Raw genomic sequence first — 25378 nt, forward strand, 5'->3', positions numbered from 1 at the left:
TAAAGCTTTCTAGGTAATGTGTTTCCATATCTCTCAGGATCAAGTACCAATGTTAGGGTTCAGATATTTCCCATATTGTGAAATTTAAATCTCTCAGGATGTGATATAGATTCATTTTCTCTTTTCAGCTCTCAATAAAGACATTAGCTGATCACTATCTCATCTATGTAATATTTGTTCAAACACTTAACAAACCCTTTTCTTCTCACTTCACAGTCAATACTTTTAGACTCTCTTCAGATATGCCATTTTCCAAAACGTTAATCTCTTTACCTTTTTCAGAGTCTCCTTTAAGCATTACACTCCCCAATTTGTCAGAATCCTCTAACTTAGGCTCAAAGAAATGTGAAACAGAGACATTTCAATTTTTCTACTCTTTTGTTATAATCTGGTATTCAAATCAACGTATTTCAATATTTGTTACTGTAAAACACTAGTAAGATTATGTTTCCAATCAATAAGAAGATATAATGACAAGTATCAAGGATTTCTGAAATATTAGAAATGACAGGAACTTGGAAGAGAATAAGAGAAATCGTATCCAAGGAGAACATATCCTAACTTAGCTTACGCACTGCTATAGTTTAGCTATGATATTTGTTTTTGCTATAGTATCAGAGAGAATAACTGGTTATAATGTTTCAGTTAAACTCAAATATTTGCACTATTTTATTTATTCAAATTATATACATTTTGAAACTCAGAAAAACTAATCTTTGGTTAGAGCCCAGGACAGTGGTAACCCTTTGGGATAGGATGCTCAGGTTTTTGAGATCCTGGTAATGCTTTGCCTACTAGAAACAATATCTAGTTAGTATGGTTACTGATTATACATGTGTCCTCCTTTTGTGAAAACTTCTTGAGTTACACATTTGTGATTTTTGTACTTTACTATATGCATATTATATATTAATCAAAAGATTTAAAATAGAAAATGAAAATGAATTGCTATCAATAAACTTTTTAATCATGAATCAAGTTAATTGCAAATGTAAATAATAGTTAAGAAAAAATTATGGAAATTTGAACGATAACTAGACATTCAATGATAGCAAGGAGATTTTTTTAGGAGGAATACTGTTCTTGTGGCTATGTTAGACTTTACCTTTAATGAACATGTTGAAATATTAGTGGTCTAAAAGTAAGGTTTCTGGATTTGCTTTAAAAATCTGAGTGTAGAGGAAGTGTATTCGTTTTTGGACAAAACAAATTTGGCCAAGAATTGATCACTGTTTAAGCTGGTGAATGTGGAGAGTTGAGTAAACTATTTTGTTTTTTTGAGTAAGCTTGACATCATTCATCATTTTTTAAAACGGTTAAAACTAAAACAGTGGAATTTATGGATTCTGCATATCATTCTCTATTCCTATTGTTCTTATCAAAGAGATCGAAGTCAAGAATTAGGGTATATTCACCAAAACATACCTAGATTTCATGACCTCTAATGTAATCATCTGATGAGTAATTCTATGGCAAGAAAAGTTAAACCTACACTGCAGATGACTAGCAAAGGGATTGGTTCTGGCGTCAGATTTAAGGGTGAAAGAAAAAGGTACAAGAATATAGTAATTTTACAGGTCAGCCTCCAGGTTTACAGGCCAGCCTCCAAATCTTCTACATTTTCTAAGAATAAAATGATAGCAACTGTCAAACTGTAACATTAACTCATATTTATGGATCTATTATTTCGACTACCATTTCAATTAAAACTACATGTGAAGTATTTTATCTTATATACACAATCAGGTGTACATCATCAAGATAACTATTATATATACTTTATTGTTACTATTTTTTACTCAGAACTTTCTACCATATGTTGCAATTTGAGACAAAGCCCAACAATATTTAGTTAGGTATGAAAGAAGCCTTCTATTCAGGCTATTTCTTTATGTAGGGTGATTAAAAAATCTAACCCAGGATGTACACATTTGATATTGATTTTATTTATGTATTACTGCTAGGCTTAGATCTTTCTTATTTTTAAAACACTGATTTTGGAAGTTTTTGACAAAATATTTACAAGTAATGATTTTTATGGAATAATTTAGTAATTATCCTATTATCAGCTGAAACATAGCTATTGGCATAAATATGAACCATGGACTACTTGATGACAAATGAATGTCAATTTTCCAGTTTGTGTAAAATATAGAACTAAATATCTAACACAAGTAATATTAGAATCTAGTGTAAGATTCTGGCTGACACCAATGTTAAAATAGAAAAAAAAAAAAAAAAGCCCTACTGATTACAGCATTTTTACAGGCAGTAAAAGTAATATCTTCCTTATAACAAAGACATCAACTTTCTCTACAGTGTCACAGTTAATTTTGCTACATTATGTCATGTGAACTGGTCCTCAAAAAGTACAACGAGTACCTTAAAAAAATAAAAGAACAGACCAAAATTGATCATATAATTTATCTGTTTCACAAAAAACACCATATTATCATGTTAACATATGAAAATGAAGTAGCCATTAGTTAAATTTTACTCTTATGTTAAGCATAATCCGTCTGTTCTTTCTTTGGTAGTTGATAGCTATAATTAAAAATTAAACAAAATTAAAAATATAATGCCTCTCTATGGGGTGTATATGTGCACAACTATAGTCATACAACAGAATTATGAAAATAGAAAACAGAAAATATACTTATAATCACTTTTGAACTCAATGACTTAAAAGCTATCTTTGATAATTTAGGCACCACTTTATTGTACAAATCATAAAAATTTTACTGAAATAAAGTTCACATATAATTTTTTCAATCCCTCTAGTTAAAAGAAATGTATCTTTAGGAGAAATATGGTTAAGTGTCTAGACATAATGTATAAATGTAATGTCATATAATGTATCAATTAAAGAATCAAAAATAAAACCCTGATTTTTATCTGTAAATTTTATAGCTTACAATTTGTTTTTCTCCATGTTGTTTGTAGGTGGTTACATTTTAGGGTCCAATTTTTTCAAACTTCTATACTGTCCAACCTAAACTGATGTGGGTAATTAGATATCACTAATGCAGTAATTAGGGATCTTAATATAAAACTTCCAAGATTTTTATTATAATTTGGGAAACATTAAATTGACTCACATTCTGCTGTGTTTAGTCTTGATACAATAGTATTATTTAATCTTGAACAAAGAACCTTATAGTCCAAGACAGTTTCCAAGCTATTGTCACATGATTCTAGATGATGCTGTCTAATTCCTACTAAATGGATTTCAGAAGACGGAGACTCACTCAAAAAAAGTCTGGCACATGGAGTATTGAACAATGTTTAATAATATTTATAAGCAACTGACTTTGTATATTCCAGACTTATTTACAATATCTTTGTAACTTAATTATATGTTGACCCATAAATCTTCAGTATGATGAGACAGGAAAAATTCCCAAGTAGATATTCCTTTCCATTGAATAATTCTATTTATATTTTAATTGATAATCTTCCTTTGTTAGGTTCACATGATGAACAAATGCTTATATGGATTTACTTCCAATGTACAAAATAAGAAAGTGGATGAAAATTATCTGTAATATAAAATGAAGTATATAAATAATATTAATATGCTAAATGTTAATTCAATAAAATGTACGGTGTGCACAAAATAAACTGCTGTAAGTAGATGAAGTGTAAATTACTGAATAAAGATACAAATTAACATTTATCTATTGTCTTCTCTATATGCCCTTAAATGTATAGAATCTTATTTAACCATGTATTTATGAACTCAAAAATGTAATTAAATGTAATTAGAACATGCATGTAAATTCCTACCTGGGAAAGAAATAAGAAAAATAAGTGACTATAACAGAGGAAACAAATATATATGTATATTATACACATATATATATTAGCTTTGTAAAAATGTGAAAGATGGGAGCTAAAGTATGAAATAAAATAGGCTAGTAAATATGTAAATGATTGTTTTACAGAACTGGTAAGAAAGGGGAGCAAATAAAATTCTAAAAGAGGTGAGAAATTAAAAATAAATTTAATTCTCCCTTAAAATATGAAATAAATTCCTTGAATAAACCAAAAAAGTTTAAAATCTTAAAATACTGAAAAACATCACCATATTTCACAAAACATCTTGGTTAGCTGTATTTCAATATTTTGAAAAAGTTCAAAATCTACTTTCCCTTATAAATACTTATAGGTACTATCTACAGAGAAATACAACTAATTTAAGACATTTTTTAAATTGGAAGAAAAGAAAAAAGTTTGCCTACAGATATCTAAAACTGCATGTAGATATGTAGGTAAATTAAAGTATGATGACATCATTAAGGAAAATCATGTTACTTTAAAAATACTCATTCATCCACTAATTCATTTTCCATCACATAATTATTTCACATTATAATATGCATAGCTGGGTAATGAATCTAAATATGCCAAGAGACTATTGGATACTTTGTTCCAATGAACCCAAAGGCACAAATTTTAAATGACATGCACTAAGTCAGAGATGCACAGCTGTCTGAATAAGTAAAACACAAATTGCCTACAGAAATTGCCGGATGTATAGATATAATATGAACTGTTCTGTTTCATCTCTGCACCTCAGAAAGATTTTTGTAGCTTTTACTTTAAATCATATTAGTTGAGGAAGACCATTACTCAACAACTAAGGAGAAGAAACAAGATTATCTTATAATATCTCATTTATCTAGAGTTAGAGGAAAGTTCCAGTCAGCTGCTGCTATCAGCTAAATGGAGTAATGATATGAACTGTGAATAGATTAGCATTTTTCAAAGGAGTAAAATATCATAAAATTCAGTGAACATTTAATACTAAAAGTAGATATATAGAGAATATCAACTGGAGTCAGGCTTTTTCTCATTCTGAGTTGTCATTTGTTCCTTAATCACAGAGTTGATGTGAATAAACTACTTTGATTATGAGAGATTAATTTATAATTATAGACTAAAATAATTAATGGAACAATAGAAAAAACTGGTGTGAAGGCCAGAGATTTGTCATAAAGAGATAAACTAAAGAAGCAAGAAAATTAGTTAGGCTCTCAAATCTAAATGTATACTTATAAAGACAAATGAAGAGTACAAAAACCTTAGAAATAGGACAATATTTTTAAAAAGTAGCAAAACTTGGAGAAAAAGTGAACAGAAACTAAGCTATCTACTAAAAGGGAAAAAAAAAACTGAAATAGATGTCCATTCATTTAGCAATGCATGTACCTATGAATTATGAGACAAAAATGTGAAAAACGTCACTTACAAAAACACTTTTTGTGGAACTTAATATTTGATAAAGCAATGCTATGTTTATGACATTAGAGGAATATAGAAATCCCAGAGAAAACACTACACAGGGATATCTAAATATGAGAGTAATCTGTACCAGTAATAAAAGTCATTTTATTCTGAATTCTACATATGCTCCTACACTATACTGACTTCAACAAATTATGAAAACTCACAGAGGGCAGATTAAAGTCACGAAGGGATGGAAGCAGCGTGACTCAACAAAACATACTCTACAATTTCAAACAACTTAAAAAGTTGACATGCTGGGTAGAAATAATATAGATGCCCAAAAGAATTTTCCTAAAACGAGGGTTACTGAAAAGTAGCCTAGGTAAAATGTCAGCAATATTTTAAATACAATGTTTCAAAGTTCTGATATATTTTCTTATGTTACAAGTTGAGTTGAAATTGCAAAAAGATTCAAATGTTGGCAAAAAAGTTAGGTCAGGAGACAGTGATTTTTTGACTGGACTAGTAAAACGTTGTATGATACAAAAACCGAATTAACCGTAAACATTTTCAATAGATGGTTTCCTACAGTCTTATGACTAGAAAATTTCATGGATTTAGGATTTTAAAAGTCATTACGTCAATGCAGTTTTTTTCACTTTATTCAAAATAATTTATTATTATATGACCCTTTAAACAAATGAAATAAAGATTTCAAACATATATTTTAGATGAAATTTCACTGACCATTTATCTTATGATTGTCTTCATAGCTTAGGGAATGATTATGTGTTAGACAAGAAATCAACAAGTTTCCAAGTAGCAAATCCTTATACCTTTTGTGTACTCTTGTTGAGGCTGATCTGAAGTGAAAGATATGCTTGTTTATGGAAAAAAAATCTGAGGATATGATGTTCAAAATGTGAAATCATATCATAAGCAAGAATAATTACAAAAATAATATTAAAATATTGCTTTAACTATTGGGTTTTTCTAAATTATATTAATGATATAACTTTTACCAGTTACATTCTTGAACTTAAATTATTTTTGTGTTCCCTATTTTCTAATACTATCTAATTATTTTATGTATAATTTACTGTGTCAGATGAAAGACTAATTTTAAACAACATGTCTATAATTTTAAATAAATCTTGATTCTTTATGAAAAAAAATAACTATTTTTAAACTCCAGAGGATATTTTTGCTTTATTTTTAATAAGTGTTGAAAACATTTACTTATTTTTATTAAAACCAAGTGTTATTTTAATATTTTTATTACTCTAATAAAAATTAAAAGTAAAGCTAAGCTAAAATCCATTAACATTTTAAGATAAATCTAAACACTGTATTTTGACTACATGACCATATTCCAGATGTTTAAAATTTTCCTCCATCTTTCAGTGTGTCCTTTTGGTCCATTTCAGAGTATTAACAATCTACAACAGTCTAACAAAAATTAGAAAAGGCATTTTCGTAAACAGCTCATGACTAATGAGGCAAATATTAATAGATATGTTCAAAATTATTCCTGATTAAAAAAATAAGTTCCATTTCATTAAATGCATTATGTATACTCTTCACAGGTCTTATATAAAAAGGAGGAAATATAATTGCACATAAATTTTTTTTGAAAACATAAAGTACATTTTTTACATGCACACACACACACTTTTGTATAAAAGTTTGGTTCTTGCAATTTTTAATTTTAACTTTAGCAATCAGATGTATAGAAATGGAAAGTTCTTGGGTATAGACAGTGATCTTATTTGTATTATAAAGTAAAACCATTTCCCTGTCATCATGTTATGAATGATGGTGCCAGCTTCATTAGGCATTTTTTAGGGCTTTACAAAAATAACTAAACCTAGAGCTACATTTTTAACATCAAAATGTACATTATGTTCACTGAAAACCTAAATGCATGTTCAGCAAAAGCAAAACTGCTACCTCAATAATTATTTAAACATTCTTTTTTTAAAAAGGGTAATTAGTGCTAATTTTTAGTTTCTTTAATTACATGAGGGATGTGCTTTTCAATTTAGAAGATGAGAATACTTCCATTCCTGATGATTAATGATGCTCGTATTAACAACTATCACCATGTGATCTTGAGGGGGACAAAACAGTCAGGAATGGATAGTTTAGGTTTATAGTTTGTACAGTTAAAGAAATTTGGACATTATTAAAGTTATATGAAGAACTGAGGAGAGTATAAGTAAAAGCAACACAATAGCTATTTTTCTGTTTCTTTTTCATCCTAGTCACACTATCCCAAACACTAAATTTGAGCAGTATGAATTGAGCTGACTAAAACAGAAAACATAAATTGTTATTCAAAATAATTAAGAATAATATATATCTGAGTAATATGCCAATAAATCAATTTTATTGGTAAAATAATAGATGCATTCTTTGATTTCTAGCAACACACATAATTGATATTATTTCATAATCCCTGAAATCAGGGATGCACATGAAAATGCTACTAGATCTTAAAAGGAGAGAAATTTGCATTAAAATATATATAGCATTAATATTTTTAATGAACAGAAATTGTTACTGTGATTCTTAAAATTAAAAAGAAAAACTAGTCAGTAGAGAAATGAAACTTATAGATGTTCAAAAGTTCAGCTCTATAATGTAAACGAAACTTCATCACTAAGAGTTAAAGAGAATGAAGTGATTTTTAACTATATATGATACAGACTTACCAGGTAATATATGCTAATAGAAGATATTTGTATTTATTTAGAATTTGTATTTTTGCCTTGAGATTATTGATAATGTATTTCCATAATGTATAATCTTACTTTAAGTAAAATGCTAGTGAGTATATGCCATTTAAAGTTTGGAAAAGTTCTGTTTTTTATGATAAATAAAATTTAAAATCCTCAATTTAGTTTGAGGGACTAAATCATAATCTGTATTAATATTACTAATAATAAATATTAATTATTATTCAGTAATAATCATTATGACTGAATCATAATCCTTCTTAATTAAAATTTGATTTTAGGCTACTTTAAAATTTTATTTTAGGCTACATCACTAGTATATGTAGATGTGTGAATTAAACATTAGGACTTTAGTATCCAATTATAGCTTAGTTATTATATTAGACATTTCAACACTTTCCTTAAGTATTTGTGCCCTCATGTTTTATAACTTTAAAAACAAAGAAAATATCAATAATTTATAAAGAGCCATAACTATTTGGTTGTGAATGCTAATATACTATATCATGCTGGAGTAATGGCATTTCTAAATAATTTGAAAAGCTGAACAGAATCCTTCCAAAAACAACATTAGATCATTGTTGCCATCAGAATGCGTGTATCTAATGGCAGTTTCACTCCTTAATCATATAACACTAACTTATCATCAGTGTCCAGAGTAGAAGTCATGTGTTGTTTTCAATGTATTCAATCTGCGCCTTTCACATTTACATATAAAGCCTAAAATATGTTTTAGTTTTTTCTTTCATTTAAGCATTTTTTCCTCCCACTTCAAAAGTGATAAAAGAAATGATACATTTACAATCCGTCTCATTTTTGTTTCTAACTTATGATTCCATTTCTTTTTTACTAGAAGATAAAACATTATGTACATTGGATTTACTATACAAGATAAAAGTTATCTTTTGATTTGATTTTTATAACTTCATCCTTATCAAATATTAGTTTGTGTGGTTTGACCAAAATATTGAATTGTCAATGGTATTTATTAACTAAAAGGAAAAGCTTCCTATATAATAGAGCACAAATGGAATAATTTCATTATCAAGATCCTCAAAAAGAATATACTAAGGAATCTCAAAGCATTTTTGTTTTTCAGAGTGGTTGAATAAAATAATCCACTTAGAGACTATGATCCTAATATCAAAGGAGCTGGTGCAATTATCAATGTCTCAATATTTTGTCTTAGAAAAATGTATAATTTTAAATAAATGAATAATATAGCTGTATTGATACACTTTCATCACATAGTTCCTCTGATTCTGTTGAGACTTGAAAAAAATCCATTCCAAACTATTACTAAATCATGTTGAAGGAGCAAAGTAATGGCTGCACTGATTTCTGAATTTAGCCTAACCTGTTTACTGTCATTATAGGGAAAGGATGATTAAGCCATAATTCTGGTTATCAATAAGAAGATGAGATCCCGGTGACTCAAGAGGTATTTTCCCACCTTCATTAAGCCCTTCAAAACACATGGAAATCAAGCAGCAGGTGAGCAGTATTCAAAGGAAATATGCAGATCATTTGCAAAATATTTTCAACATCAAAAATTCGATGTTTGATTGTTGCCAACAACCATGTCTCACCCAGGAACCTGTTTCCTGTTAAGTATATTCATTATTCTATTGTAAAGTGGTCCTGCATCCAAGAATCTCTTTATCCTTGTTTCTAAAAACAACCTAAACTCTGTTTTTACAAGAAGAATGTCATATTGAACTTTATTTCCTAAAAGGGAATACTTTGATACAGCCTTTTATGTAATACTTACTCAAATATGGTGGTTTGTAAGGCGCTCGTGTATTAGACAGCAGTCCATCCAGCTCCTTCCTCTCCAGGGTGCTGTGAAGGGCCTTCTCTTTGCCGAAGGTGGAGAAGGACCTCTCCGCCCCAGGCTGGGCTTCTGGAGTTTCAAACACCTCGGTGTCTGGAACAGAGTCCATGCCAGGAACATGCAGATTGCTACGATAATCAGCAGCCTGACGTCCATCAGAAGGGACAAAAGAAGGCATCCAGCACCGATCTGAGTGGCCCAGGGCTTTACATTCCTCAGTACAGTTGGAGAAGAGATCCATACCTTTGGGCAGAAGAAAGAGAAACTACAGACTTAGCCTTCAACAACACGACCAGCTGCTTACAATTGAAAAATTACAGGCAGCATGAAGAGTAATGGGTGAAGGTATTGTACAAATTTTTTTGTGTTAACCTGACAGGAGCCAAAAATCTCTTTGTATTATTTTGTAAAGGGTAAGACTCTTGACGAAGGGGCTTCCGAGGTAGATGTTTCTAAACTACTCATGCTATTGGGGGGAAATGTTGGCTCTAAATAACTTAAATAACTAGGAAATAGTAGGAAAAGAATGAATAGTTTTAAAAAATCTCAGAAAAATAAACAAGTGGAAAACCCTCATAATCCGTAATCGCTAATGATGATAATTCATCATATATTTTTTTTCTTAGAGACAAAAATGGAAGAATTATAGCATTAGTAATGACATTTAGATATAAAATTTGGACATGAAACAAAAAGTGAAATTCAACAGAAATATGGCATATATAGTGATACACAGTAAAAAACAAGAATGAAACAAGATTTCATGAGTAGCCAAGAGCATGCTCTCTGAGGTTCCTAGAAAATGACTTTCTAAAAGTTATTTTTCAGTGACACTCTGGTAGCCCATATTACTACAAACCACTTATCATTTACACCTTAGACAAACCCAGAACAAATGACTGTAATTAGTGAAACCAAGGTAACCAAGTGCAATGTGAGTCAGCTGCAGATGCTATTGACAAACACCTTATTACTTGTTCTATACTGGAAAACGCTTGTCCCAGACAACACAGAACTCTTTGCTTACTAATCCTAGAATACCAAGATTTCAAATGACATCTTCAAGTTTCATTGTCTTCCACAGATGTACAAGAATATTAAACATGGTGTTTATGCCTCAAGAAAGCTCACTCAGTTTTTTAAGCAAACATAACAATTAAGGGGCACTTAGAAGACCATTTGTTATTCATTTTGATAACCAGCACTACAAAAATAAGTATATCAGCCAAAACCACATTTCAACATTTTTCTAAACAGACTAACACATTTCTTAAATGTGTTTTAAAATATGATCAATTTAAAATAACCAAAGTGTGATTAATCTTTATATCAGAAACTCTTGAATGCATGCCTGATATGAAAAAAACTAGGGATTATTTTTTAACCACCAGAGTAATATTATGTAATGAACACATTTGATTGTTTCTTCTATAAATATTATGGGCAAATTTTAGTTTGTAAATTCCTAATGGTATTGTCACATACTAATTTACATTTTTGTTGTTCTTTTAACATCTCTCTGTATAAAATAAAGGAATTAATTTTTCACAATTATTAACACTCTAGATTATCCTCAAGTGTTTTGGAGTTAAGAACTGTTAATTACCTAAATTGTGTGTAAAGAAATAACATTAAGATTCTTATCGTATATTAATCTCACTTTATAATGATTTAAAAAAATTAAACTATGTACAATGCCAAGTCTGACTTCGATTATAACATTCCATTGGTAATTGTCATGCATAAGCCTGGAAGTAAATTACTGATCAGTGAACTGTTGAGGAAATATACGTGAGCTGAAGCTGAGATAAGGAACCAACTAAGAACAACATGTAAAACATGTCAGATTTTCTCTAGACACCAGAGATGTTCAGTTATCCTACTCCTATATAGAGATAAGTAGGAAAAAGAAAGGAAGGAGAATTTCCCTGATACACATACCAGATAGGTAGAAGCTATAGAAGCAGAGAGATTTGGATTTTGACACGCTATACTCTAAATGCTCCCTATTTATAGTGTGATTCAGGATAAAAGGGCTTTTTGACAGATGGAAATGCTGTTAAAAGTAAATTGAGTGATTATTTATTTTAAAAATAAATTCATGTCATATTAAATTTGAAGTTGATGAAAAAGTTCAAATATTAAGATAGAATTGTATTATTGAATTGTTATAAAGACAGGAACTAATGCAAAACTTGGAATTAATGTGAATTTTCATTACATAGCTGATAAAACCCTTTCAAATATACCTCATGAGACCATTAACAATATTTCACATCTTTTTGAGCACTGTACCCAAGTGTTCTTATAATTCTGAAGATGATAATCACACAGAAAATTTTTTTGTCTTTATTTTTTGTCTTTTTTGGGCCACATCTGTGGTATATGGAAGTTCCCAGGCTAGGGGTCTAATCAGAGCTGTAGCCACCGGCCTATGCCACAGCCACAGCAACGTGGTATCCGAGCTGCATCTGCGACCTATACCACAGGTCATGGCAACCCTGGATCCTTAACCCACTGAACGAGGTCAGGGATCGAACCCGCAACCTCATAGTTCCTAGTCAGATGTGTTACCCACTGCGCCAAGACAGGAACTCCCGAAAAATTTTTAATCATCTAGTCTCTCGACATTGTTATTAAGATGTTCGATTATGTTAGAAGGTACTTTCAGTAGAACTTGTTTTTATAGGTAGTTTATATTTGATTGTGCCCATTTTCTTCTCTTGAAGTGTATGGTTTTATGCCTCTTTACCATTAGCAGCTAGTTAAAATCCCGTTAGATGATGACAGAAAGTTCTGAGGGTTTGTGAACCTATACAAAAAAAAATTTAATCATGTGCAGAATAAGGGAACTGAGGACTATCGTAAGTTCTGTTGGAAGAACACTGTTACTTGCCTGAAAGAAAATTTTAAAAAAAACACTTGTAAATAGTATTCTTAATAAATTTGTGAGTTACTTTTTTAAAGTTGGATCCCCATAGTGATAATACAGCTTTATATAACCACAATGAAAGGGAAGATGGCACACACTGTGCATGAATATGTTTCACCAGTTTTGCTGATAAAACAGTGTATTTATTTCTCATGAGGGAAATATCAGACATAGAAACACATTTTTAAAAAATCTATAAACAATACACCAATGCTGAGTTTTGGAAATGCTTGTTAAAATGTTTTTTCATTTGCCTTTTTGATCTATAGTTTGAGACCCAAATAAATTTTGTTCATTATCAGTCCTCACTTTAGGGAGCCACTGAAAGATTGAAATTATTTTCTTTTTTCATGTATCACTAATCTCATTAAATATATTATTTTAATGACCAAATAAGCAGAGGCATATTTAAATTTTGTGATGGTAAGTGACTGCGTAAAGGACAGGAATGCCAGATATTTCAGTACATGATTCATTTTAAAATGCATACCTTTCACATTGCTCTTGAAATTTTTTAGCAGCTCATATTGAAAGCCCAATATAAAATAAGTTTAATTTCACTTTTTTTCCTCATTCCAATGTCTTTACTTTATAATCTGCAGAATTTGCATAGCAGAAAAATACAAGCCAAGCCTGAGTTTTGAAGTCGTGGTAATTTCTAAGAAACATTTCAACATGCATATTTTATTTGTACTTTCTTATCCTAGTTATTTATTTTTTTACACTTCTCAGAAATGGTCTGTTCTACAAGCCATGACAGCTGAAGTGATAGACTTCCTGTTATACAAAGATATATTTAGATAAATTTTAAAATACATCTTTTTTAAATGATGAGTAACTCTTCCCTTGTAGTTATAGGCAGTGATATTATCATTGAGAACAAATTGTGATTTCAAAAAATGTAATTTATTCAATTTGTGCTGTTTTGATGAATGTCATACTATAAAATTATGTGTAAATTTCTCATGTGTCAAGGCTTCAGAAAAACAATGTTTTTTCAAAATATGATAAATTAATTTTAAAAATCAACACCATTTTGAGGAAATTTCAAATCTTCCTTTAACACTGGAGAAATGAGATATTAACTATAACCATAAAATTGTATGATTTTTAGGAAAATTTGGTTTGGGAAGAGAGATTTAATAACATAATTCCCTCATGAATAAAATCAAAACATGCACATCAAAATGTTCTCCCTATTATCTTCCAAAATGTTTACATTTTTCACCATTGTTTCTTAATAATTGTCTTATGTTTTTTCCAATTGTAAATCTCTGCATATTCAAGTTGTTCACATTTTCATCAGAAATCTTAAAAGCTTTTGCTTATTCAGGCAATGGATTAAATTCACTTTATTTATAAAGCCAGAGGTAATTGCCAATATCTAAATTCTCATCGAAGTTGGGAAAGGGAAATTTGTATTTTACGATAAACCAAGAATTTCTTTATTGATATTGTAGTAATAGTGCAATAGCTTAATGCATTTCATGCTATATTTTTACCTACTGGTACAATAATACTGAAAATAAAAATCATTTTATTTTTTAATTTATAGCCAAATTTTACCATGTATCATGTATGGATCCTAATTATAAGTTAAGAAGTAAACATATTTAGAAGCTGTTCCCTTAGAACTAAAAGAAAAATTTACGAGAAGAAAAGTTTGAAAAATTTCTGGTAAACTATAACAAGTAAAATTAACTGAATCCTCACTTATTGGGTTCTCCAATATATATTTTAAGAAGGCAAAATTATTAAAAATAAATTCATAATTAATCCTAGTATGCATGTGGTATTTAATAAATGGGAAAAAAATCTCACAACTAAATAGATCTCCCAAGATCTACCGCCAATATTATTAAAGTTTTTAAGAATATACAACTAAAAATGCTCTAACAGTATTTAAATTAGAAAAAAATCTATAATCTAATAGTATTAAAAATTGAAAATATATTGTTTTTTAAGTTCACTTTGAATTTATTTTATTTATTTATTGCTACTTAAGCTGTGATTAATCTATTTCCCCCCTTGTGATGGTTTATGCAAGCATTTACCACATCTCCTTGGACTTCTGCCATATCTAACCAATACATCAATAGTGCTCTGAAAAAAACGGAAAGCACCTTGACAAGGCTATAGAAAGAAAGTACCACAGAGCTGTGGTCAAGCCGAAGAATTTCACACATGGAGCCAGGTGCAGTGGAAAACTGAAAAAGCTTATGTGATTCTCTGTGCAGCTGCCTCCGTGTTTAAAGCCCTTCTATGAACAAGATTGGTGACTGCAAATGGCTTAGAAAGGAGAAAAGCATGGGGGAAGAGGGGGAGAAAGAACAAAAAAAGAAAACTATTCATAGGAGAATAAATAGAAGGCATATCCAAATAAATAAATACAAAGTAATGTTAACACAGAAAAAGAAAGTAGGAATAAATTAAAAATGGAGGAGGTTTAAATAGGTGAAGCATTAAGCTAAACAGTGTATATAATATAACATGAAATGAGGTACAAACTAGAGAATTCAGAATCTTTCTTTCGAGAGTTATTTTTCCTTGATAGTCTAACTCCTCCACCCCCCTAAAACCTAGCGGAGTGGGATTTGCTTATTAGCACAACATTTTATCATATCCTCAACGTGGTGTGCTATGAAGATATTCGCTAAATATTGCAAACTTGGATGATCAACAATACCCAGTTTTACAAGGCAATAAAGCAGATGTACCTGAAATAGCCTTAACTTTAAGGAAACATTCTAGCTACTTGATATGAAGTTTACAGTACACAACATCAGAATGGATTGGAGAAAGTCATTAAGTAAATGCATCTTATTCTCTCCATTTAGGGCTGTATACTTTAAAAAGTAAACACTTCAAAGTCATTTTTACAATAACATTAGACATATTAAAGCTGACTTCAATTCAGCACACAAAAGGGATGATTACTTATTACAATTCTAAAACAGCTATTGTTGTGCCTCATATGTTGTGGCTGCCCTATAACTGCTAATAAAATAGACGTAGAGATTATTAATTCTGTAATACTTTTACATGTTTGGTACTTAAAAATAGAAAAAAGAATTTGCCATTTTGATAAGAAAAATAAAAACTGCCTTGCTTTTAAATATGTTTTCAGAACACAATTAGCATTTAAACTTTCCTGTGAATGCTTTGACATCTCAAATAATTTGAAAAAAAATTACCAAAATGGCAACATTGAGTGCCATTGAAATAAAACAGCTACTGGTAAGGCACATTAATAAAAATATATTCCCGTCCATCTTCCAAATTTAGCACTTTTTTGCAGATGTTTATTCATTTCTCTTTCTTCAGTTAGGTTATTATGGCTCATTATGTCTTAAAGACTAAACTAATTGAAATGTTCATTGAGATTGGAGTGCTACAGAAAAAAACAAAGTGGGAGGGTGGGTGAGAAAGGAATAAAATACACCCAAGGAAACAGCAGCGGATACTCTATTTTTTTAAAATATTAAACCATTTTGTTTCAAAAGTTTTAAAAGGATGACTATTAAATTAGAAACTGAAAAAAGAATAGGAATGAGCAATTCTGAATGTTCAGCTTTTAAAAGATAACAATAAATCATATGTCATATATAGGCCAAAAATGAAAGGGACTTTGTACTCAGATATAAACTTCTGGCAAGATCTGGTTTGTTGTCAGGTTCCCAGACACTAAATAGATGCCCTGTTCACTTAGCGTGAAGGCCCGCAAGGGGCAGGGACCTCCGGGGATTCTTGGCAGTTCTCAAGTCTCATTAGGTCTGCATATTAATGACTTGCAGCAATATAAAGAGACCCTTGAGCAGCCTTTTTTCCCCCTCCTCCCGCCTGCATTTCCCAAGGCTAAGGCAGCCTCAGACACAGCACACATTAGCCAAGTGAGAGGCTTGCAGCCACCACTGCTGCCAGGCGACCATGGGGCGGATACTGCCCTTTGACACACTGCCTCAGTACCATTCAGAGGTTCACAGAGTGTGTTAAGGAATGGGTGCTCTCGAGGATCAATGTTACCTTGAAAATGAGGACCCCTCACTCTACACTTACATCAGTAACCAAAATAAAGCTCAAAGCTCAGGTAAATGAAGTTGGACCTTCAGACAGTCTAATGATAGGCATTTTTATGTTACAAAAGTTAGCTTGCTCTTGCATTCCTTTATAAGTGTCAGATAAACAGAAAACATTTGAAAAAGATAAAAAAAAAAAAAATTGACAAGCACCCTTCATAGGTGAAGTGCAAATGTAATGGAAAGAAAATCCCAAACCTTGTGAAAATATTTTCGTTATTTTAAGGTTAATATTTTATTTATTTTAAGTGTTTTCTTTAAGTATTAGTAGTTAGAGTTATTAGGTCCTATAAAACTTAAATGGTGAATTTATACAGAAAAAAAGTAAAGTAAAACAAAGTAAAAAATAACTCTCACATTGCACCCCCATGAGTGACTACCATTAAGCCCACATAAAAATATACCTACAGTGCATCTTCTCACAGGTCATGGATCCTGTTGAACATATGAGGATATCTAAGATGCTTCAGAAAATACACATTATTAAATGTGTAATAATGTCCTGAAGCCCAAGAACCCAGGAATGGAAATCCTCCTTTCAATATAGTCATGACTTTTAATCATTCTTTCCCTCATTCAATAGTTGGTGGCTTGCAAAATGCATTGCTCTGGAAAGAGAGAAATTTGAATTCTGTTCCCCAATCATCCACTTATCCTCTTGTGACCTTGGCCAGGTCGATCAATTTCATTCATCCTTAGGTACCTGATCCATAAACAAGTCCGATAATACCTTAATTGACTGAAGAATGAGGGCTGGACCAGGTGAGAAATCTCGGGCTTGCATGCAATATAATCCCAGTAAAGAACATTACGTAAGGAAGAAATGTTTCACAGTCTAACACACTAATGAATTTTTAACTTTCATTCTCCAAAGGAACATTAAATTTTTACAATCCGCTTTGAGTATACGATGATTATCAACCTGTAGATTTACTAACACTAAAATTTACCTAGAACATCCTCTTCTCACGATTTATTTAAAAAAAAAACCGATTATAAAAGTCTTCATTACCCTTTGATCACACTTACCAGCTGACTGGCCGCGGTTGGTGGCATCATGATCACTATCTCCCTGCTCACTGTCTCCATGACCACTGTCCTTAGAGCTTACTATGTCGGCTTCCTGGAATGCAGAACTAGAAATACAAAAACGTGAATATTAAAATAAAAAAGGTGAAGAAACACAGAAAACATTCTTCTGCCACCACATGGTCACTGGTGGTGCTGCAGAAGCCTAGAGGTCTCAGGTGGCTTTATTTCTGCTCAAAGCTAGTTTTCATAACCTTAAGCCTAACTATCTAAAACTGAGCATTAGCTGTCAGCTTGAGCCCTTAAGGGCATGTAAAGTTTAGTCATTATTCTATGATTGGAGCTAGGCATCTCTTTATATCATTTTCATAAAATAGATGCATGTGTGTATATCTGGAACAGTTATGAAGATTATCAGAAGCAGTGTATGAGTGTAAACTGACAAAATATTCAAACATACTTAGTAGTTGTATATAAATGACATAAATTTAAAAAAATTTTTAAATTTATTGTCTAGGAAATGTAATCAGTATTTATGTCCTGCCCTAACTGGAAATACTTTATCCATTTTCTATTTTAATATTGAATAATATACCTAATTCCTTTTTTAGTAGGTAGTCATTTGTCCATACACCAAGCTGGAAAAAAAAAAAGATTCCATACCTGTTAACTCGGCGAGGTCTGTCAACTAGATAGCTGAGCTCTGCTCGCTGGTGTTTAGTCTAGAAAAAAAATAAATAAATCAAGAGCATTTGAATGCTGAGGGTTTAACTAACAGTCTGCTTTGGAGGTTAAAAACTAATTCTAGCTTAAGTAATTGTGTACATTTTTGTGAATTTCTAGGCTGTCCTAAAACTTCAGACTAGTGATTGCTGGGTAAAGGCAAGAAGATATTCAGAGACACTTCAATCTAGATTTTCAGTAAAGGTTAAAAAATGCAGAAATCAAAGGCCAATTTTAAATTGTGTGTGTGTTTAAGGAGAGAATGAAAATGATCTCATAGCTGGGGCTCATAAACTATTGTTTCTAATAGAGTCAACCTAGTTATAGGCTGCAGTCTTTCTTTCAGGGGCCTAAAAATGTGTTTAGGTGCATACTGGTTGACACAAGAAAAACAGCACGCTCAATAAGCAAAAAGTTTGGATATTTTATGGAATTATTTTGTTGTTTATTGTCAAAATGTGCTTAAGATACAAATGAGCTGTACAAATATTCATGAAAGTCAATAATATCTAAGATTCAAATAAAATAACCTGCCATGAAAGGAGTTCATAAACCTCCTTCCCCTCTAGCCCAATTCTTTCCCCCTCCGAACACCCTCTGCTTTCTCCTCCCGCCTCCACCACCCACACACCTTTTCCGGTCCAAACTTTCTTTTACATGAAACAACTCTATTCTCCCCCTCCCTCCCTCCTTTCCACTTTGCCACTTCTCCATCTTATAAAAAGAAATAGGAATTGACAAGCCAAATTCTTAGATGAAGAAAGCCAGTAGCAGTGATTTTGACCAAAAAAAGGTTGCAAGAAAGTGATTATTAGCCTAAAGATATATTTAAGACAACAATTGTTTAAGCCTTTCGTTAGTTTAAGCTTACAGGGGTTTTGCCAAAGCAACTTCATTCAAATTCACACTGTGTGGGCGTTCGGCTTCAAGAGCGTCTGTAAATGCTGTCCAGAGCACAAGTGAAGGCTTTTCTGCAACCCGAGTTCAGAGGACAAGGATCTGATAACTTATTCACTAAAACATGCATTCGAGTTCAAACAACTGTGCAACGTTAAACAATCTATATCTTACTTTTACACGCGACTGAAAGCATCGATAAACAAAGCAAAACAATTAACTTTATTAACGCCCGGGGCAAATGCAAAGAGAAAAAAATCCTTTGCCAGTGCCAGAAAGTCCCTCCAACCGCATTTCCCTCTCCCCCGCGCACTTTCCCCTTTCCCCCCAGATTTCTAAGGGACGTGACTGAAGAGGGTCTCAGGCTTTTAAAGGAGAGATGCCAGAGGGAAGTAGGAAGGTCCAAGGCGGCAAAGCACCAAAGGAGGGGGATGAAAATAAGCGTGGAGGGGTGGGTGGAGTGCAGAAAATTAGGGACACCACGAAGTTTAAGTTATACACGAAGGGGTGGGAGAGGTGATCCCCCAATTTCTGACCCAACAAGGAAACAAGTAAGCTAACATCCTAAAAATAAATACACAGTGCACCAGAGATACAAGGGCCGACTAGAGGAGGCTTTCAGATGGAGGAGATGAGAGATGGTGGTCCTTTCGCTTCAGCCTTACCTCGTTGGACAAAATGCTTCCGTTGGAGATGATGTCAGGCTGCTGGTCTGTATAGCCAGTGACGATGGCCCCGCAGGGGTTGTGCTCAGTGTCCGTACTCCTGGAAGGGCTGCAGGGTTTAAGGAACATCAGATCGGTCTTGGCGGACTCAGGGGTCAGGCAGACCTGGTAGCAGTAATTCTGGTTGTGGTGATGGGAGCCAAAGCCCCCGGACTCCTCCACCGGCACTTGGGCCGGGTTACTGGGTACATTGGAGCTTTGCACCAGCATGATGTCCGACTTGCTGAGTTTCTTCTTGCGCGCTCGAGCTTGGCGGCCGCAGCAGGTCGAGCCCCCGCCGCCACAGCAGCAGCAACAGAGGCAGCAGTCGCTGGCCAGACACGTGTAGATGTTGAGTTTCTTCTCTTTTTGGCAACGCACCGCAAGCACGATCATGGCCAGCAGGAAAATGAAGGACACCGAGCCCAGCGCAATGATGAGGATGAGGGTGAGGTCCAGCGAGGTCTCCCCACCGCCGGAGCGACTCGGGCGTTGGTGCTCCCCTGAACTCCCGCCACCACCCCCGCCCCCACCCTGGGGCTCGACAGCGCCATCCACCAGCTGCACCACCAGGGTGGCGGTGGAGGACAGAGGAGGCTGCCCATGGTCGCGCACCTCGATCACCAGCTCGTAAGGCCGCTGGGGGTCGCGCTTGGCCGGCACCCGCCGCGCTGTGCGAAGCTCCCCGGTGCGCCAGTCCATGCGGAAGAGGTTCATTTCGTTGCCCCGCACAATGCTGTAGGTGAGCCGGGCGTTCTCGCCGTCGTCCGCGTCCACCGCGGCCACGCGGGTCAGCAGGTAGCCCGGCTCCGCGGAGCGGGGCAGCACCTCGCGCGCCGGAGTCCCGTTGCGCCCTGGAAGGGGCGCCACTATGGCAGGGGCGTTGTCGTTCTGATCCACGATGAGGATGTTAACAGTGGCGTTGCCAGCCAGCGCCTGGGGGCTGCCGGCGTCCCGGGCTTCCACCTGGAAGCTGAAGTCCTTAAGCTGCTCATAGTCGAAGGAGCGCAGGGCGTACAAGTAGCCGTTCTCGGAGTTGATGGACACGTAAGTGAAGACGCTCATGCCCTGGATCTGGCACTCCAGGATAGAGTAGGCTAGCTGGGCGTTGGCGCCCTCATCACGATCTGTGGCGCTCACCGCGTAGATGTAGGCACCAGGCACGTTGTTCTCGGTCACATACACGTCGTAGACCGGCTGGCTGAACCGCGGTGCGTTGTCGTTCACATCTGACACTTGTACCTGTATTGACTTACTGGTGGAGAGCGCAGGCTCGCCCCGGTCCCGAGCTACCACGGTCAGGGTGTAGGAGTCCCCCGCCTCTCGGTCTAGAGGGGCCTCGGTCACTATGGTATAGTAGTTTTTGAAGGAAGACTTGAGGCGGAACGGCACATCCCCCAGCAGCTCGCATTGCACCTGTCCATTCTCCTCTGAGTCGCGGTCGGTCACGCTGAACAAGGCCACAACTGTGCCGGGCGCCGCGCCCTCGCTCACCGCTTCCTTCACGGTGCTGAAGCTGATCTCCGGCGCGTTGTCGTTAGCATCCAGCACTCTCACTATCACCTTGCAGTGCGCGGGCACGGCGTTGGGGCCCAGGTCCTTGGCTTGTACGTATACTTGGTACACCGGGCTCTCTTCGTAGTCTAGCTCGCCGCTCACCTCCAGTCGGCCAGTGCGAGGAGAGAGTCCGAAGAGCTCTCGCGCCCGGGGCGAAATGTGGCTGCTGAAGGAGTACACGACCTCACCATTCTGGCCCTCATCTGGATCTGTGGCATTAAGCTGGATCACGAGCGTGCCCGGCGGGGAGTTCTCCGGTAGGGACACAGTGTAGACGGGTTGGTCGAAGGCGGGCACATTGTCGTTGGAGTCCAGCACTCGGATGGTGAGTAGGGCCGTGCCCGTGCGCTGCTGCTGGGGGAGCAGGCCCCCTCCCCCGCCTCCTCCTCCTCCTCCTTCTCCTCCTCCCCCTCCTCCCCCGTCCACCGCGGTCAGCACGTAGCGGTGCACCGCTTGCTGCTCTCGGTCCAGTGGCTTCTCCAGCACCAGCTCGGCGAATCGGTTGCCATCCCCCTGGGTCTGCACGTCTAGGGAGAAGTAGCTGTTGGGGGTGATCTCGTAGTCGCGCAAGGAGTTCGTACCCACGTCTGGGTCGAATGCGCTCTCCAAAGGGAAGCGAGTGCCTGGCGTGGCGCTCTCAGAGATTTCCACAGTCAGGTCCGGCTCCGGGAAGGAGGGGGGGTTGTCATTGATGTCCAGCACCTCAATCTCCACCCGAAACAGCTCCAGGGGGTTCTCCAGGAATACCTCTAGGTGCAGGACGCAGGAGGGACTCTGCTTGCAGATTTGCTCGCGGTCAATCTTCTCGTTCACGTACAGCACCCCAGTCTCCAGGTTGAGGTCCAAGTAAGGGGTCCGAGAGTTGGGCGCCGTTTGAAACCCGCGAGCTGAAAGTTTTGTAATGTCCAAGCCCAGATCTTCAGCGATATTCCCCACGAAAGTGCCATGTTCCTGCTCCTCCTGCACCGTATAGTGAAGCTGGGAAAAGACTCCTTCTACCATCCAGAGCAAGGCAAAGAATAATAGCACAATCATCTCCAAAGGGAAAGGAAGCAGCTTCCCGCAGCCAGTCAGCCACCCAATCACCTCCCCCACCACCACAAAAAAAAAAAAAAAAAAAAAAAATCTCAAATAAAAAATATGAATAAAAGTGAGCTATGTGGGGGGCTGCTGTGGCTTTCTTTCCTTAAAAATCTATTCCTTCTGCTTCATTTTAGGGTTTCACCCAATTCAGCCTCATTTTTCAATCTTAGCGCAGGAAAGGTGACAGGCGTCCCCTTTCCTCATCTGTAGTCTTGACACTGACCAATTAATAAAATAATAATACAATAGTCAGCGTCCTTTATTCCGACAGTCTTGGCGCAACGCGGCGCTGGCAAATCCCAAGGAGGAAATTTCGATATTTCAAGACTGTCCTCGGTTCGTCTTCTTGCTGATGGGAGGAGAAGGAAAAGGAAGAGAAGGAGGAGGAGGAAGATGAAGAGGAAGAGGAGAAGGAAGAGGAGATGCTGTTGGCACCGCTGAACATGCCTCTTAATGTCAACGGCTGGCAAACGCAAAAGGGCTTAAAAACAGCGAGAGAATTTTGTGCCGGAAAAGAATAAAACGGCTCTGCAGCATAAAACTTTCATTCTCTTCATTTCTCCGGATGGATGTTCTTCTTGACATTTTTTTCTTCTTTCGCTCTATTTGTATTTTTTGGCTTTCATAGTCTTGTCTTTCTCTGTCCTCATTTCCACCGTCGTTTGCCTCTCTGTAAGTGTGATGAGCAGTTTCTTTTCTGCTGTTTCCTTCCCAAGCCTCTTCTTCCCTCTAACCTGTCTCTCTTCCTTCCAAGTCCTTCCCTCCTCCTGCCTCAGCCTCAGAGCCTGTGATCTCGGCTAGCAGTTTCTGAGCTCCGAGCGCTCTGCTTCTCTGTTTTTGCGCAGCGCCCTCATTCTGCCAACCAATCGCTGAGGAGCACCACCCACCGAGCCACGGCTAATTGGCCAAACTGGCCGTCAAGCAGGCGCGTCACGCAGCAACTATGCCGGGCGGGATAGAACCCGCGCCCAGGCTTCTGGAGTGAGTGTGAGTGTGAGAGCGAGAACCGCCCCGCAGGTCCCGAGGCGCTGGCTGGGGACTCGGCCGCGGAAAGTTCCCAGTCCCCAGCCGCAGGTAATCAAGAGGGAATAGAGAGGTTTCCCTGTTTGCATCAGCAAATGCGAAAACATAATAGCAGTAGAGGTATCCTCTCCCAGGAGCGGGGTTTCCAATGACGCTAACGTTCTTTTTCCTTTGAGGTGTTTTCCTTGCGACTGATGGTGGAAATAAGTCTCCGGGACAGGAAAAAGTTGCAGAGGGGTCACTTACTGGCAGGGCGGAGATTAGCAGGACATTTTAAAAATGCGTATGATATGGCTTGTGCCAAACTAAATGTGAGGGTCTGAAGGGGTCATGTGAAAAGGGGTGAAGCAGTTGGAATATGTAGTGGAGGTGGGTCCTGTGGAAAGCCGTGGGATTCACGCCCAGAGATGGGGGCTAGCGGCTCTTAGAGACGTGCTACCTCTTCCCTTCCTAAACGAATATTTACAATATTCTTACCAAATAGAATTCGGTTGGGGACTGGTTTGAGCGTTTTGATCAATGACCGAGGAGTTTCTTTTGAGCTCTGCTTTCGAGACAGCGGTCCTAAGCCAGACTCTCTGGCGTCGGGCACTGAACCCCTCCCGCAGCTGCAAGGCACCTCGGGTATCCCTGCGCTTCCCACTGCCAAGTGCAACGCGGCGGCGGCGCGTTGGGGTCTTTTCTGCTTTTTACTGATGTTTGGAGATTACCCCTCCCCTCCGCCCTTTGCTAGACCAGCTTGGGGCAAGACCAGATTGTTGTCCAGCTTGGGGCAAGACCGCTGGAAGAGGGCAGCCAGGAGGCCGTTTCCGCGGGCGGGGGTAAGAGTGAGTGCGTGGGTGGGGGCCGTGTACACGCCGGGCCGAGTGTGTGCCGCTGCGGGTATCTGCAAAAGCGCTTGTACATTCACGAGGCTCGCATCTATGTACTGGGCACAGCTCTATGTAAACCCCAACTGAGCCTCCTCCACGTACCCTCCCGGGTACCGAAGGATGCGCTTGACATGGTCTGAGTGCTCACTCTGAAGGCGCCGGGGCAAAGCGGCGCGTCCGGGCACCCAGTTCTTTTGAAGTTAAAATACAACGCGAACTCTCCAGTGCTAGACAGTGGATTGAATGTTAATTCTGCAAGAAAAAATTTTAAACGTAATTTTATATTAATTAAATAATGGGCTGTAGTGGAGTTGTTTATCCATCCAAAGCAGCCCCAGTTCAGTTTCCTCCTAATGCCACAAGATAGGAAGGTCCCTTGGGGCTTCCTGGTAATGAATGACCCGAGAGTACCACCACCACAACCTGAGGGAAAAGGAGAGTCGTTTCCCTGACCACGAGGTACGTTGCTATTCCATACTGGCAGGGAATTAAGGAGGGCGAGTGTTGTGATTAGAGACTGAGGCATGCCCCTGCGGGTCCAGCGAGTGCATGTCTACAGCTCTAGCCCCCCACCCCCCTTTGCTCTTTCATGGAGCTTGGTTCTGCCTTTGAGCGGTTAGAAGGAAAGGATGCCAGCAAAAATGGCTAATCCTTTTCCAGCTGCAGTAAATTGACGACTGG

General features: G+C 36.7%; 1 protein-coding gene and 1 long non-coding RNA gene across 6 annotated transcripts in view; one reads left to right on the forward strand and one right to left on the reverse strand.

Annotated features, from left to right (window-relative positions):
- The window catches only part of PCDH10 (protocadherin 10), a 41199-nt gene extending 17588 nt beyond the window's left edge, over window positions 1–23611 (reverse strand). Inside the window, exons 1-5 of one of the 2 annotated variants that reach the window (XM_021101591.2) lie at window positions 20124–23611; window positions 18502–18560; window positions 17839–17945; window positions 9739–10044; window positions 3268–3539 (exon numbers count right to left, since the gene is read on the reverse strand). In XM_021101591.2, coding sequence (XP_020957250.2) covers window positions 3499–3539; window positions 9739–10044; window positions 17839–17945; window positions 18502–18560; window positions 20124–22754 — 3144 coding nt within the window. In that variant the 5' untranslated portion in view covers window positions 22755–23611 and the 3' untranslated portion in view covers window positions 3268–3498. Of the gene's footprint in view, window positions 1–3267; window positions 3540–9738; window positions 10045–17838; window positions 17946–18501; window positions 18561–20123 lie in introns of those variants that run through there. The other variant, XM_084972890.1, reaches the window with a different exon arrangement.
- Window positions 23612–23772: 161 nt separating this feature from the next.
- Window positions 23773–25378, forward strand: part of LOC106504727 (uncharacterized) — a 394910-nt gene continuing 393304 nt past the window's right edge. For 2 of the 4 annotated variants that reach the window (XR_014812981.1, XR_014812983.1), the window contains exon 1: window positions 23773–25156. This is a non-coding gene — a long non-coding RNA (uncharacterized LOC106504727). The remainder of the gene's footprint in view (window positions 25157–25378) is intronic. The other 2 variants (XR_014812982.1, XR_014812980.1) reach the window with 2 other exon arrangements.

Source organism: Sus scrofa, chromosome 8, assembly GCF_054392235.1.
Source record: "Sus scrofa isolate SSC_HxYL_T2T_F1_AM1 chromosome 8, Sscrofa_HxYL_maternal_Yorkshire_Landrace_v2.0, whole genome shotgun sequence".
In the NCBI taxonomy this organism is placed as follows: Eukaryota; Metazoa; Chordata; class Mammalia; order Artiodactyla; family Suidae; genus Sus; species Sus scrofa.